Source organism: Poecilia formosa, unplaced genomic scaffold (assembly GCF_000485575.1).
Source record: "Poecilia formosa unplaced genomic scaffold, Poecilia_formosa-5.1.2 Scaffold18, whole genome shotgun sequence".
NCBI lineage: Eukaryota > Metazoa > Chordata > Actinopteri > Cyprinodontiformes > Poeciliidae > Poecilia > Poecilia formosa.
Genome location: NW_006799957.1, coordinates 1,963,894 through 1,980,124, shown reverse-complemented (window position 1 = coordinate 1,980,124; position 16,231 = coordinate 1,963,894). Strand labels below are relative to the sequence as shown.

The 16,231-nt window shown below is 37.6% G+C and overlaps 1 protein-coding gene across 1 annotated transcript in view; it reads right to left on the bottom strand.

The window, feature by feature from the left end:
• Nucleotides 1-16,231, bottom strand: part of rap1gapb (RAP1 GTPase activating protein b) — a 65,330-nt gene that overhangs the window by 15,380 nt on the left and 33,719 nt on the right. The window contains exons 4-16 of the mRNA XM_016668907.1: nt 15,479-15,526; nt 13,366-13,404; nt 13,042-13,227; nt 11,910-12,013; nt 10,338-10,416; nt 10,200-10,253; nt 10,024-10,107; nt 9,832-9,932; nt 9,345-9,474; nt 3,033-3,188; nt 1,924-1,995; nt 1,745-1,831; nt 1,414-1,557 (exon numbers count right to left, since the gene is read on the bottom strand). Coding sequence (XP_016524393.1) covers nt 1,414-1,557; nt 1,745-1,831; nt 1,924-1,995; nt 3,033-3,188; nt 9,345-9,474; nt 9,832-9,932; nt 10,024-10,107; nt 10,200-10,253; nt 10,338-10,416; nt 11,910-12,013; nt 13,042-13,227; nt 13,366-13,404; nt 15,479-15,526 — 1,284 coding nt within the window. The remainder of the gene's footprint in view (nt 1-1,413; nt 1,558-1,744; nt 1,832-1,923; nt 1,996-3,032; nt 3,189-9,344; nt 9,475-9,831; nt 9,933-10,023; nt 10,108-10,199; nt 10,254-10,337; nt 10,417-11,909; nt 12,014-13,041; nt 13,228-13,365; nt 13,405-15,478; nt 15,527-16,231) is intronic.

Here is a 16,231-nt window from a genome sequence, read left to right as displayed (position 1 = left end):
GGTTTCCTGGAACCAGAGTTGCAAACCAATTGTTTGGGGCTTGCTAAACACTACTGGGATTTAAACTGGAATGATCTGGGGGCAGACGTATCATGATGTGGGGGAATTTCTCCTCTTTCTCAAAGGTAAGGAGAACATTTCAATAAAAACCTGGTGACTTCTTGCAGAAAACTGAAACTGGACCATCACTGGGTTGGTGCAGGATTATTGATCAAAAACAGACCTAATTCCATTAGAAAACCTCACATAAATGGATTAAATTTTTCCACTGCAATCTTTTTATATTAGTTTTTGGCTAATTAATTAATTATATTTTATTCATGTCACTTTGTTCTATTATTAATAAAACACAGTTTATTAGATCTGTTGCTAGATGTGATTAAATATAAATGTTTTGAGGTGATTAATGAAATGTAGTTTTAATAGCAAGTGTTTTATAGGATGTGTGAGTAATATGTGTGTGAATACAAAGGTGTGTTGTGTATGCAGGACTGTTTCTTGACTTTTATTGGTAGTGTAGATCAATGGACAACAGGAAGAAAGTAAACTAAGGGTATGCTGCTTAAGAAAATGTTGCTTAAGATGAAGATACATCTTCATTAAAATGATCTATTATCAGCTGAACGTAGATGAGTCTGAAACATGAAGACGACTAAGACAAGGACTGCAAAAATTAAGAGACAGCAGGACAATGCAATCTACCCAGCTGTACTACAACAGAGACGAAGAAGAGTGGAAAATCTTTACAGATGTAACTTGCAAAGGTGGCAAAGACAAAGAGACAGCAAGTTAGTATTTGGCAGCTTGGCAGTAGAAGGGCAAGAGCACATTTAAGGTAGTCTATAAAAAAGGTTGGAGAAAAACTGGTTGACAGACATACTGAGATCAGCTGAGACTGAAGTTGAAGAAAAAAGGTTAGCTGAAGAAAAACATTAATGGAACGCTGCCCATGGGGAGATGTGCAAATTGCATCATAAGCTGCGTAATGAAGGGTCATTAAATTGCTCATCAGCTATCACAATTCCTGCTGCCATGCCTCAGTAGCTGGGTGTCGCTTCACCACGGTCAGTGATGGAGAACTCTCAGTCAGAGCAAAGTGCCTTTCATACACAAGAGGACACTCCGCAGCCTCCAAAGCCACAGCGCCATGTGAAAACCCACTGAGTTCAGCAGTCACAGCCAAGTGAGGACAGCAAATGCCAAAGGACTGGTCCTTTGAGATACTGCACATTTTCTATGCTTTGTTTCCTCATGTGTGAATACCCAGAATCCCAGCCAAGAGAAAGGAGAGGACGAAAAGAAAAAGAAAAACATCCGAAAAGTTTTTCCACTCATCACCACTCTTGCCCATGCATGTGCAGTTGCAGATAACCAGTGCACTTAATCAATAAAAAATAAAAAATAACGCGGTACCTTAAAGGACTCAAAGAAGCCGCCCCCTCCGCCTCCACCTCCGTTCTCCAGCTTATCTTCGTCCCCCCCCAGACCCATCATGGACTGGCTGTTAATGTGCAGCTCCTCGTACAATGTTTCCAGCAGGGCCGAACGTGTTCGCTCCTGTCAACAAACAAATCCACTACATTTTCAGTGACAGTACATCTAAAAATTCACTTTTGAGGACGATGAAGTCAGTAGGTTGCAGATAGATGCAAGCAGTTGGATGCTAGATTGTAGCAACATGAATAAACACATTATAATAAATGGGGGAAAAAAATGACAATGTTTTCTTAAATATGCTTCTCACCTCCAGCTTTGCAAACTTCTCGGCCTTGTAGCAGGCATACTCCGCATTGATAAGCTTCGTGAAGAGGAACTCATGGAATTCAGGGCCCTGAGGATGAAAAATACACAAGATTTGGAGAAGAATAAAGGAAGGTATATGGCGTCTCCCTGGGAAACAGATGTGTTTGTTTGGTTGCTGACCTTTCTGAAGATGGCGGGGTCAGGTAGAGCAGGTCCAAAGAAAGGTACATCATCTCTAGCTGTGACTGACACCTGAGCAAAAAAAAAACAAAACAAAAAACAAACAAACAAAAAAAAACATAAAAGTGAGAAAGATTGTTTTTTTGTTTTTGCATTTTAGACACACTGGTGAAAAGTGTTTCTGAATGGTGATGTCATTTATTAATCAGGATGTTTTTTAAGAGGTGAAAAAAAAATCCAAACAAACCTGGATCTATGTGAAAAAGCAATTGCAGCCCATGATCTTGTTAAATCATGAAAGAACTGTGATTAATCAAATTATCTTTGATTTATAGGCCACACCAAGGCCTGATTACTGCCCAACCACTAAAATTAAGAAAAACCCTAAAATGAGCCTGATCTGTCTGACAACATGAAGTAGGCTAGAAAAAAAAAAAAAAGGAAAGAAAACACATCTAAAGAAATTCAAGAACAAAACAGAATGTTATTAACATGTCTGAGTTTGGAAAGTGTTACAAAATAATTTCTAATGTTTTAATACTCCAGTGAACCACAGTGAGAGACATTATCCACAAATGGAGAAAATATGCACACATGCTGAAACCGCTTCTCAATTTTACTAAGAATCATTCAGAAAATCACATTTATTGACCAAAGAGACAAAAGGGTAAAGGTGTCATTTGGAAACTGATATGTATACAGCAATTACTGTGAGTATCATTATGTGATCTGAGAAGTCTTTGCTGATCTAGTATTTGTAGGTGCAACAAAAAAGAAAAAAAAAGAAACATAAGGGCAGTGTGTTATCAGGTTGCACAGCATATTGAAAGTCAAGCAAATGCATGTTGCGTCTCTTTTCATAACAGCACAAACAGATGGTTTAATAGGTTATTGAGAGGGTTTTATTTAAGTTCTATTTCATAAAGAAAAAAAAATAACCATTTCTCCCTTGACTCTAAATAATTACGTCAAAACATTATGGTAATTTAAGAGATAACACTAGTAATTAGGATTCAGCCCTCTAAGCAAACTTCAAATGGATCTGAAACGTGTTTATCAGATAAACATGAAAATTTTATAATAGAAAACTGTCATTCTGTGAAACAAACCTTGTATGTAACATTGTCTGAGCATGCGTTCTCCACCTGCACAACAACATACGCATGCAAGAAGTTGGACTGGATCATGTCCGGTACAAAGGGAGTGTTTTCCTCCTGGAACACGATGGCCACAATGTCGTTGCCTATGTGCCTCTTCCTCTGCAGCTGAAGGGGGGAGCCACAAATACAGAAAGTTACCAACTTAAAAATATATGATAGCCAAGCCTAGCACTAAAAACACAGCTGTGTTGGAGAATCCTTCCCAAAACCTGCACTCAAAGATTGTCTGAAGAGGAATTTGTTTGGGTCCCAAAAGAATAGAGTAATCCTTGCTACATAAAATCCTCTCTAAGAGGTCAGTTCAGTTTTACAGCCAAACGTATGGTAACTCTCCCATCTCATGTTTGGGTGACATATATTACTAAAAGAATGAAGTATGAACGGTACGGGAAAATATATACATGATGTAGTTACTACAGCTACATTTCCCATTTTTGATCCTTAAATATGTTTGCTAGGCTAATGTGTCACAGAAATGTGTCATTTGGAATAACAGAGAAGGTATTGTCAAACAAAGAGTGGGTGGTGGCCACACAAATGACTGTAGTAAAGCGTTTCCCTTGTTGCCAAAAAGCTTTGAGTTGCCAAAAGGACACTTGTGCACTTGGAGGACACAGCACCCGTCCTGAAGTCTAAATCTTTCATGCAGGCAATCTACTTTAAAAAAAAAAATAAAAATCTGCCACTGCTAAACAATAGGGACAGATTCTTTTTGTGCTGAAATATGAATGCATGCCGTCACCTTACTGGCTTTTGCAAGGTATTCTAATTTAGTTACATACATAAATATCTAAGGAGACGACTTCATCTCCTCCTATCTAAAATTTATGTAGATTTCACTTTGCAGTGTCACATTAGTACTTGTTCCAGACATTTTTTTTTCATCAGATAGCAGAATACAGGTTATGAGTGCAGATCAGAATGTATATATGTACCATAATGGAATTCTTATCAAGAATATTGCTATCCAAATCAATCAGATGCATGTATGTCAGAAAGAAGTGACAGCAGATTCTGCTAACAGATACAGAAAGAGGGGAATTCAAAAATATTCTAAGAACATTCTTTGACCCTTCATGCTCCGACACTCCACAGGAGACTGTAGCCTTCCATCATTTATAGGGTTATTTAACAATAAAATACAACTGTTAAATGAAGCTGCATCACATTCCCTCACCTGCCACTTTATTAGACACACCTCTCCAATTCCTTACGCTGACAATGAGAGAACCTGTCAGACTGCAGCAACTCGTTGCACCTAGATGTGTTGATGATGACTTGCAGAAGATCAAACGGTGCATGAGCATGAGTTAGAGACACATATTTAGAGGGTTTTGAACATTGCATGCTGGTCGGTGCAAGACCCGCTGTTCTGGGTGTTTCAGAAACTGCAGATCTGCTGGGAATTTCATGCACAGTTCTCTCTCTTACGGCTCATGCATTCATACTGCCAGCAGATTAAGATGCTAGTGGTGAAATGGTGGGGAGAATATTTTCTTGGCCTGCTTTGGACCCATTAGTACCAGTTGAAAAGAGCATTGTTGAAAATCTGTAGCCCGCCTTGCCCAAACATCTCGAATCAGTCACCAGATCTTAATCTAATAAGGCACCTTGGGGATGGTTAAAACGGGACATTCACAACACGGATGAGCTTCTGACAAACCTTTTACAACTGCATCAGGTTGTCAAGGCAATTTGTTACCACAAAATCTCTGAAGAATGTTTCTGACTCCTTGCTGAATCAATACCACAAGGAATTAATAGTTTTAAAATGGAGTCCAACACGGTACTAGCGAGGTGTACCGAATAAAGTGGCTTGTAAATTTAGATTAAAAACAGTGTCTGCAATGTCAATGTGCCCTTGAAAAATGTCTCACAAGAAGAACAGTTGTATATCCAGCCCAACAGAGCCAATATTTACTCTGTAATTAAGAGATGATGATGGCATTTGCTTTTCCAGAAACAGTTCACTTGCTTTATAGCCTCTTCGAGTTACAGCCAGCCTGTTTGTCATGCTGTGAACAATCAACCATCTGGCTCTAAACCTGGGAGGTTTCCACAATGAGCCGGAGCCATAGCAGGCATGCATAAGCCAGAAATGGATTCTCACTAAGAGCGTCACAGAACTAAATAAAATGTTCAGACTAAATATTTGGTAAAAATCATAATGAATTCAAAGTGAAAGAGGCTGAATTCTTCTCAGGCATTTTCAAAAATGGCACAAAGCTGTGTTCTATATAAAGCTTTAAAAGATTTCAAATAATTTTTATTGATCAGCGTTCAGAAAATATTAAGATTATTAAGTAATGTTAAGGATATTATTTTCAAAGGTATGGTGAAAACTGCATAAAAACTTTAATAGAACCTAGCTCCCTGGCAGTAGGAGTCATAACCGTTTCAGTCGTTTTAATTATTTATTGATAGATACTGGTGATAAATTTCTAAGACAATATTAAAGGTTGAATATTAGAGAACACATTATATGTAAATTCAGGCAGCCAGGTTGCTGCTGCTTCATCCCTTTATAGTTGACATTTTTAGTAGTTCCTCTCACACACACTTTCCGAACTCAGACAGCTTAAAATTTTTCAGCTTATTCTCTCCATGCAGATTTACTGCCAGGCCAGATCATCACTTTGGATAAATTCAGCCTACTTGCCTTCCAGAATAAAGGCTTTGGTTTTAAGTGTGCTCCCTGCCTCCTTTTTCCTGTTCCCTGATGAATCATCCCATGTGGGCGGTGTTTATGTCCTCTGTTTGTCTCCATGTCTTGGCTTTATGAACCAACTGTACAGGGTTACTTTGGTGACAAAGTTCAAACAACTCATGGCACTAAAGAGCTTCTGAGAACAAATGCAGCACTTTACAAAAACAATAGCAGAGAGGTGAGAGTCTGCAGGCAGAAACCAACAGAGTAAGAATTTCAATGCATAAAGGAAGGAAGAACTGCAGTGTTATTTCTCAACAACAGAAACAGGAAAAACTAAAAACATTTCCATTGCATTTTAACTTTATCACCTATAAGATTTTTGTAATTTTCTTCATATTTTCAGGCAAAACTCGGGAAGATTAGGGTCTCTGCTATTTTTTTTTTATGTATGAGTATAATATTTAGTTGGAACACAGAATGAGATACATTGTGTTAATTAGGGAAACTTAACAGATGGCAAGACTTAGCTGCACCTGTTAGCTGCAACCTTCTCAGTCATTAAAATAAATGATGGTTAACAGAGCAAACTGTTTATTTTCTAAAGCTGAATAAGAGCTGCTGACATTTCATGGCCTACAACTTATGTCTGAGACATTGTAGCTATGAGCACAGCTTTTCTGTAAAAAAAAAAAAAAAATGAAGCTCATTTTAAGTGTAGTTTCTCAACTATAGGACAACATGTTAAGATCGTTCTTTTTTTTTTTCTGGCAATTTTGATTCTAACTTATTTAATCAAAATAAAATGTACCCTTCCAAAAACAAATCAAATCCATGTTCATGTCCCTCCTGTGACATCACAGAGGAACCATCTGTTTTTGTTTTTTGTTTTTTGAAGAGGAAAGGGATAAACTAGAAAGTATATACTGAAATATCTTCAATGATCATTTCAAGTGAAGTTGCTAGAAAAATATTTTTTTCCTGTAGAACTGCATCACCGTCAACAAATAAGGGAGAAATAAAAAGGCTGAATTACCAGGTTTTGGAAGGCCTGGTCATTAACCATGCATTTGATCCAGGTGCATTGGAGCAGGGATCTATTCAAAAGTTGCAGGACTGTCTCACTCAAGGACTAGAGTTGCTTTTTATGTAGTCATTAACTGCAAAAAAGGTGCAACTGTAGCAAATTTTAAAGGGATTTTGTAAACTCATGCATTCTATCACTTCTGAGATAAGAGAAGAAATAGTTCTGGTCAGGATTAAAAGCCACTGTTCCCATGATAATTTCACCGTGACTACGCTGTGATGGTGTATTATAAAAATCTCAGAGTCAGAGGAAGATTAAACATTTAATGAATAAAGTGTGAGCATCACACTAAGGCACACCCAAACAGCAGCAGCAGCTGTCAGTACATCATTAAAGATCTATCTATGATTCACATAAACAGATCTTTTTATTTGTGCCTCAGAACATAAATAGGTTAAAACTGTAAATTAACATGTTGAACGAAGGATTTACTTTTGCTTTGGCCAAAGACGGCTACAAACAATGCTGATGACTGGAATTGAAAGTGAAAAATGAACAGAAAGTTTTCCGGAGACCATTTTTAAACTGATACAACTGAATCATAGTGGGAACAGATTAATAAAACAAAACTTTTCCTCCACGTCACTCCATCCTGAAGGTCCTGGTAAATGAAAAAATATTACCTTATTACAAGAGCCTTTTCCTGGGGTAATTTTTTTTTGTTTCTTTTTACCCCCAGGAAATTCAAGAAAAATGCACAGGGGGAAAACCACCCAATTACTGAAAGTGAAAACACTTTATGAACCTACACACTTTATGGTGCACTAGGGTGTTTCCACTTCCTTCTGCCTTAATAACTGTTTTTTATCTACTCATACTAACTACAGCATGACCAAATTATAAGTCAAGTATGATATTCAAACATTTGGTGCAAGCTCTGAGGTGAAATACTGGAAAACATTCAAATCAGGACGAATACGTCTATTTTGGCACAGTTTGGAGAGTTTTCATACTTTAGCGATGATGATGGTGCGCAGACCACAGCGGCTGAGGGAGTCCTTCTAAAGTAGGGCACAGTTTCTTTTCCAGTTGCTTTCTTGAATCCCTTTTTATTCATCTACGATCTGGGGCTCTGCAATTATTTTTGTCACTGCCAGGAGGGGGTTGTTCACAAACTGGAAGGTTAGTGGTTCTGTCAACAGCAGCACCAATTTGCCTTGTCCAAGTGCTAAGATAAACACATTGAAGACAAAACCCCCCTCATCTACCACCAGAAAAAAAAAAAAAACAGCGCAGTTTATTTTCATTTTTCTTTTAAGGGTCTGAAATTTCCCCATTGCAGCCTCTCTCTAGTGGGTGTGTGCAAAGTACACCCTTACTGATTCTTTGAAATTTAACTGGGTAATTGGCAGCCAGGTGCTGCTAATCAAAGGCACTCAGTCAAGTAATTAGCAGTAGGTGTGAGCACATCTGTAAGGCAGAAGCCTGTGTAGTTTGCTGATAAGGAGTACTTAAGTTTCTGTTTACAAAATGCCTGAAAGGGAAGACACCAGCAACGGTATGAGAGATGAAATTGTTGCTATCAATCTGAAAAAGGCTATTAGGCTGACTAAAAATGACTGCAGCTCAGCATTATGTGACAGAAATGCCCATCAGTTGCTGGCTGCTACAACCCTTGAGGTCAGATCGACGAAATGCTCAGAATAAAAGAAACGCTAAACTAAATCTTTAGTCTTGGTTAGGATGCTAAAGGTTAAAGGTCACAAAGGACAGTTATGGCCTGCTTGGAACGGGTACTCCCTCCTTTGTCTCAGTGAAACATGACTTAGGTTTGCACACTTTACCACACAGAACCATAAAGCAGGGTTGCTTGATGATAGAAAAAAATTAAATTATTTTGGACAATAATGAAGTCCTTGAAGTTATTTAACGTGATTAGTTATCGGAAACTAAATTACACCATACTTGGAAAAGAGAATGTGACAAATAATATATGATTTGTTTTTTCTTGATGACATTCTTTTTTTACGCTGTTTGGAGAAACATTTAAATAGGAATGTGTTTAATTGAACAGCCCTGACATAGAGAAATTATGCAATATGGTGTTTTTAGACATCTGCAAAAACACCCACCAAATGTGATCCCTTAAGGCCAATTGATATCAAGTGTTTATGAAGTCTATTTATTTCATTTTTATTTTCACTATATTGGACTTATTTTGTTTCGTATCTGATTCGATCTGGGTTTCACGCTTCTTCAACAAAAAGTTAAAGAAATCTGGAAATCTCTAAAATGGTTTCAAAACTATTCCAGCAAAACTTTAATGTAATTTTCTTCCTCAATTTCTCACAATAAATTAAAAAAGATAAACTTTCTAAAATGATATACTTGTCAATATTTTCACTCTTTTTTTCTAATCACGAAAAGCATAGAATAAACACAGGGGGAAAAAAAAGATCAGTCTTATTTACATTAGTTGAAACTAAGCTCGCAACCCAGGCCAGATCAACAGGAAAATGTCACAAATAAAAACCAGAAAGACTTGACAACACTACAACAGTCATAAATAACTGGGATTTGTCTGTACCTGCTGAGAGTCTCCTTCCGTATAAGGCAGTTTGGTGGACACATGAAACATAATCTCCTTATTATGGAAATTTGTGTAAACCGATTCCATCCCCGTCTGCCCGTGAGTGACATCAAGTCCACCTCGAAAACTGGAGAAGCAAAAAAGAAGTATGGGAACTAAACATAATAGAGGAACAGATGGAGGAGGAAGAAAATTTGGCGTAAAAGGATAAAAATCTTGAGGGGACAGAAGATGCTGTCAGTAGAATGTAATTTTATCAGAGCTCTTGATCTATGATGACCACTCAATTAATGAAGGGAACTCCATCTTCCTACTTGGCTTACAATCTCAGCAACTCAATCCTTTTTGATTTTTTTCTCTAGTTCTTGAAAGAAATATTTGATAAGCCACTGAGTGACTGATAGTCTCCCTTTTACAGACATTAGGTAGAGTACTCTACTAAAAATTTAAAGTGTTTAAAGAAATTAACTGAAAAATGTCAAACCCTTTAAAGTCATGAAGCTCAATCTTTGTGCCCAAAAACTCCAGAAACTCAATGAAGGCTGGACTTTCCTCCATGTTCCCAAACAACTCCTCCTCTGATGTCTGCAAACAGCAGGCAGAAAACATTTTCCAGGAGTTTGACATGTGAGTCTGAAAGCAAAGATTAGCTGAAGTATCTCTGAAATGCACCCACCTGGCCAAACTTTTGATAAATGACTCCAAACTTGAAGTTGTTGCTGATTACATGCTCATCAAAGGTGACAATGAGTCTTGAAGCCTGGGGATGAAAAAATGGGGAGCTCTTCATGTCACGTCATGATGATTAAGTGTTGATGGATGAGATGGAAAAGGAGGAAAAAATATAGCTACCTTTGGATAGAGGACAGGGTAAAACCTATCCACGTTTACCTCTTCACAAACAAGCTGCAAAATAATAGAAACAACAACGAGCTTCATCCATTTTGAATACAACTTAATTACTAATTCAGTGTGATTGTGATTACCTACCTTTGCCATCTGAACCACATTGGGAAACTCAGTAAGGCAGGAAATGGGGATCACATCATGATGGGTTTTGTATTTTGTGCTGAAAGGTAAATAGCAATGCAGGAGTTTAGGGAAATGGAAGGAGTTAAACCAACAACAAAAAAGAAATGTTCACCCATAAAAAGCCACCAAGAAATTATTACATGCAAACGTCAAGACATTAGGTGAGAAGCTTTAAGATCAACACTTTGTAGAATATAGTTAGTTTCTTCTTTATTAGTAGTTGTAGCAAATTAAAATATAACTCTTACACTAGTGAAAAAAAATATTCAAAATGCTGCAGGCAGTAACAAACAATATTTTCTTCTTTTTAAAAGTAAACATGCAACACCTTGAGAGCTAATTACCTTGAAAATACAGAGTTGAGACTCATTAAATCCATCTCAAGAACAGCAATTTTCTTGCTTAGCAAGTATAATTATGAACGCTGCTAAGCCTGACTCAAACTGCAAAAATAAGTATAATAATTTAGAAACAGTATTACAAGAGCGATAGCTAACTTTTGTATGTTTTTTTTTTAAACAATCTCTCTGTCCTGACAGTAGAATACGAGACAGATAATCTGTATTTCTGCAGATGGCTCGTCAGCCATCTACAGAAATACACAGCTCTTGGTCAGAAATAACAAATCAGAGATGTTGTAGCACTGTCAACCATGCTCGTGTGCATGCCGCTCACACCCTTCCCTCGGTCAGCCTGTAGCATCGTTTAAGCTCAAGATAAACCCTTTTTATCAGCTCTCATCATTTAAACAAGGCTACTTGAATCAGCCAGTGGACATATTGGCTGATTATATTGAGCATTTTCAGTACAATAGAAATACAACGTGAGTTACTCTGCTGGTCTTTCAGGTCTGTTAAATATGACTATTTTCCACTGCCTGTGATTACATCCAATTGAAGGGGTGACTGTGGGTGGTGTTCACCTACCAGAAAACAGGACAACGTGAAAAACATTATGAGCTGTGTTACTGCTACCACACCGAACAGTCATCCTCTCTGAAGGTCCATTAACAAGCAAGGAGCGCTGCTATTAAAATCTTAAGAGGAATCTCTTGGGTGCTAAATTTAATTCACAGGTTACACTGCACACTGAGTGCTGCCTCTCACCCGCTCCTCTCTCTCAGTAAGTGTGATGGAGTGGAGGATTTTAGTGAATAAACATGACTTTGGGCAGTAGTGGGTGGAAGGCCTTCCACTTTTTCAGCAGAGGTGAATGCTGGGTTGATTGCTGGATATTTTGTCACCACTCTTAAAAAAAGCAAGCAGCAAATTACCCCTACTTCTCTCTTGTTGATTCAGGTTTTTTGTGTGTTTGAGAGGCCCCTCAAAGAAGAAAAAAAGAAACATACCGACACTACATTCTGCATGCAAAAAGAAGAAAAAGTACAGGGCAAAATGTTAAAAACTTGGAGGGAATACAGAAACAAAAGGTGCTGTTATTGTGATGAACAGAGGGCAGATAGAAAAACAAAACATTAACAGCAGACAAAACAAGTCAGAGATAGAGGGAAATAATGGAACATAATGGTACCGTAGCATCAAGCGCAGATGCTCTTGATCCCCAATGACTTCATACTTCATTGAGAAGACCAAGTGGCCGAGGGCAGCATCCATCGTGTAGTAATTAAAGTGTTCCTGGGGGCAGATAAGTGAAGGAAATGTTACTATGATGTAATTCCACAAAGAACTGACACTGGGTGACACAATAATAAAAAGATACTGCTGTGATAAACTCACAATTAGGAGTGGAGCCGAGAATAACAATCTTATTATCACCGTACAAAGGGTTTTATTGCACAGTCTGGTGAACACTAAGACAGTCTTGCAATAGCTGCACAAAAACTCGAGCATACTTTAGATAAACATATGGTGGGATTTTACAACATGCTCTTTTCAAACTTTTCACTTTGAAACAGGCTTTGTAGAGCAGAAATGATCTGTAATATTTCCCTAGTTTTCATTGACTTGGTTTTTTTTTTTAAAATAAAAGTCCCTTGAAAAAACACTAAAGTGGGTAACTTTTATAAAAGAACAAAACTGTTTTTTATATATTTGCTAAAGCTATCATGATGTAGTGACAGTATAATATGAGACAGATTGTGGAAAAGTCAAGCTCCTCTATGTCCTCTTTGTGGTTCTACTGCCATCTGCAGAAATACTGTTCTGTCAGAAACAACCAATCCGAGCCAGCAGGAGGTTCTTAGAGCTGTCAATCATTCTTGTGTACATGCCGCTCATGTCCTCCCTCTTGCTCTCTGTTTTGCTACCTCTCCTTTTCCACGGTGGTGCCTACCATGCATGCACCAGCTTGTAAGCCTCCAATGATGGGGGATAGACAGTTTTCCTGCAACAGTAAGTTGTTTCTCCACCTTTAGCACACCTTCAGCAAATCACAATCTTCAGCAGCGTGTACATAAGGCTCATTGACGCCACTTAGATCCCCTTCCTAATTCTGATTGGTTGTTTCTGATCTAGCAGCTTATTTCTGCAGATTCATTAGGAGGAGGTGAAGGGGTGTGATTTTCTCACAAATTATCTCTCATACTGTCATAACTTAGTTTTAAGAAATATGTAGAATAAATATTTTACATATTGCAGCTTTAACCAACACATTTCCGCAGTTTTATTTCAGTGAAAATTATATACAGAACCACCATTCTCACCTTGCCCATGAAGTTCTTCCTGTAGATCTTGGCAGTGCTGTTTGTCTCCAGTTTAACGTGGGAGGCTGGACAGGGACGGTGGTCGGCCTCTGGCGGCTCTTTGGGCTCATGATTGGTTCCTTCAATCCAGTAGCCTCCAAACTGGGGCAGCAGGATGAGGGGAAAAGGGCTACTGCGACCAAGAACCTGAGGATGATGGAGAAAAAAATAAAAAAAGATAACACAGCTCTTTTGAGGTTTCAAGTTGAATTATTTAATCAAAAACCATGCACTCATGTATAGAGGATAAGCTATATGCAGTCATAGATATGACTAGAAATGTACCTCATGAACACTCGGATAAGGTATGTAGTCCTCTTCTGTCTGTAGGAAGAAAAACAGACCACATAAGATGTGGTACCTATTTTACTCAAGAATAAAGTAGATGCTGTGGAACAATATTCAATATATTCTGCCCACTTTTGTTCCAAAAACTAGATAACAAAAGTCTTCAGTCTGTCTTTCTTGGAAGGACAATTTTGTATACAAAAAGATTCCATAATTCATTGTATTAATTGTTTCTGTTTTGTTTTTATCCTTTTTAACAATTTAAAACGTGTTCCGGTTCCTGTGTTCATTACATGTTCATTAGGATTTAAAGTTTATTGACCTTGGAGAATGTTTTCTTGGATTATTATGCCATTACTATTATATTGTTTATGTAATAGTATATATATATATATATATATATATATATATATATATATATATATATATATATATATATATATATATATATATATATATATATATATATATATATATATATATAAAGATTCCCTCTCACATAACATCTTATGGCAAAATCGTAAAATGTGCTACGACATGTTGCTCTGTAGTTTCAAACCAAATCTAACAGGAATAATTTGATTTGATTTTACAGAAAAATCCAGCTAAAACCTAATCTAATCTACAAAAATTTGTCCTACTGATGTTAGGTTTGAGATTCTCTTTTGATCTTGGCAGGGATTTGGTAGAAGTTTGAATCCTGTATTTTGTAACCTCTAGTGACAGGGTGCTAAAACCTTTCCATGTGAGAAAAGGCCAAGAGCCTCTCAGGGAGAAAAGTAAGATAATATTCCAGCCGAGTGTGTGCACTAGAGGCTTAATTTCTTTTACTTTGCAGGTAATGCATGCTAAGACCATTTTCTCTCCCTTTGGCTTGTGGAGATTGTGCTCATTTTGTGTGGTATTAATTTAATTGGACTCTAAAAACATTGACATGCTGCAGCTTCTCTTCATGCAGTGTTTCCCCTTCTCAAAAGAAGATTTTCACACAGTCCTACCAAAGCAGAAATACTCAATTTAAAGCTGTAGCCTGTATGCAGGCAAAACTGTCACCATTTAGCACTTCACAAAGAAAAAGTGAAAGTTACAGTTTCTTACACAACATCTAACATTTCTTGTTGCATTATCACAAACATTGGCTATACTGAGAGAAGTAGAAGACGAAGTAGGAGTTTTAAGATCCGCCTTTGGTGAGGATTGTGTAATTACAGTTGAAGTGGACGACATTGGGGTTCAAAACTGCTTATGATGCAAATTTAATATACTTCATGAGTCTTGTGTTGTCCTCAATGTAGTGTCACAGTACTGGACAGAATTTGATCTCAACAAGCAGGCAAAGCAAAAGTTTGACATACACATTAAATATCTAGTTTGGTCTTGGATGTTGTAGCTGCTATAAGCTCTGTAGAACTAATTCAGACAAATATGACTCCGGTAGAGCATAATATTTAATAACAATATACACAATAAAAAAATAGACTAGATAGTTTCTTCAAACTGATCTTAGTTTATATTCAAAGAGCAAAACATGGCCATTGTGTATGTATTTGTCCCAATTTCATTCTTGCATATTTTACAGAGCCAATCCTCACCACAGCCTATTTGTGTCAGATTGTGGATGAGAACAGAGCAACTCAAGCTTCCAATCGTGTTTCAGAATACCTACCAAGAAACTCTAAGCTGTCCCAGGGTCAGGGTCAATTGTAATACAATGTTCATACAAGACAAGTGATCATAAGCTGGATTTAATAATTGCAGCTTTGTTGTGTTTCCTTTTGCTGTTCAGCTAAGCTTACCAGAACCAGAACTGGAAAGTATTATTATTTTTTTTAATTCTACATCCCCTTTTAGCCAAATCCACCAACATTTGGTCTTTCTGACGTGACCCCAGACCTCTTGCTGAGTCCGGACTTCAGCAAGGACTCCATCAGCCAGTCTAGATAAGACAGCAGAAAATTTTGCTGCCCCTGTCGCTCCTTAGCTCATAACTCAGTAGGAGAGCGCCCTAAAGCCTGCCTGACAGCTGATAAGGAAAGGTTTTATAACACTGCCATTCCTGATGCTTTACCAGACTGTACACTACGAGGAGATTTGTGAATTTGTGACTCACTTTGAGGGGAGGAGGGAAGGGGCATCTTTGCTCATCCATTCTGTACCCCTGTTGAGAGAAAGGAAAAAAAAAGAGAATGTAGTGATGGAAAAGGTCCAATATTTTTGAAAGGCGTTCGCAGAGCTGTACACACACACACACACACACGCACACACACAAAAAAAAATGATGAGGGTACAACTGATTCTCAGCAGCAAATAAATTTATTGTGTGACAGTGTTCTTTATGATCATTGTTACAATAGCTGATGTTCAAAGATGCAAGCTCAAAAGCCAGATGTGTTAAAGAAAGAGGAAGTGAAAGAGTGACATCTTACAAGCTATAATGGGTAAAAAAAGATAAGTAGGGGATGTTCATGAGAACAGCCATAATGCAGATACCATTATCTGTACTTTTCTACTATGATTCCATCGACATCACACTCTGCTGAGTTTATAAGTGCTGACAGTTTCCAGTGTGCACAGAAAGATAAATGATGGTTGAAATGAGCTCTGTACCCATTTTTTTTGTTTCTGTTGAATAGCCTCCAGCAGGGTTTGAAATGTACCAAATTTAGCAAGGGTGTGTACACAGTAGGGCTGTTGTAAACGAATATTTTAGTAATCGAGTAATCTATCGATTATTCTTACGAGGAATCGAGTAATCTATCGATTATTCTTACGATTAATCGAGTAATCGGATAAAAAAAATTATGAAATGAAATATTGGTAAATCTGGCATAATACCGGTGTTACTATCAGATATCAATATCAG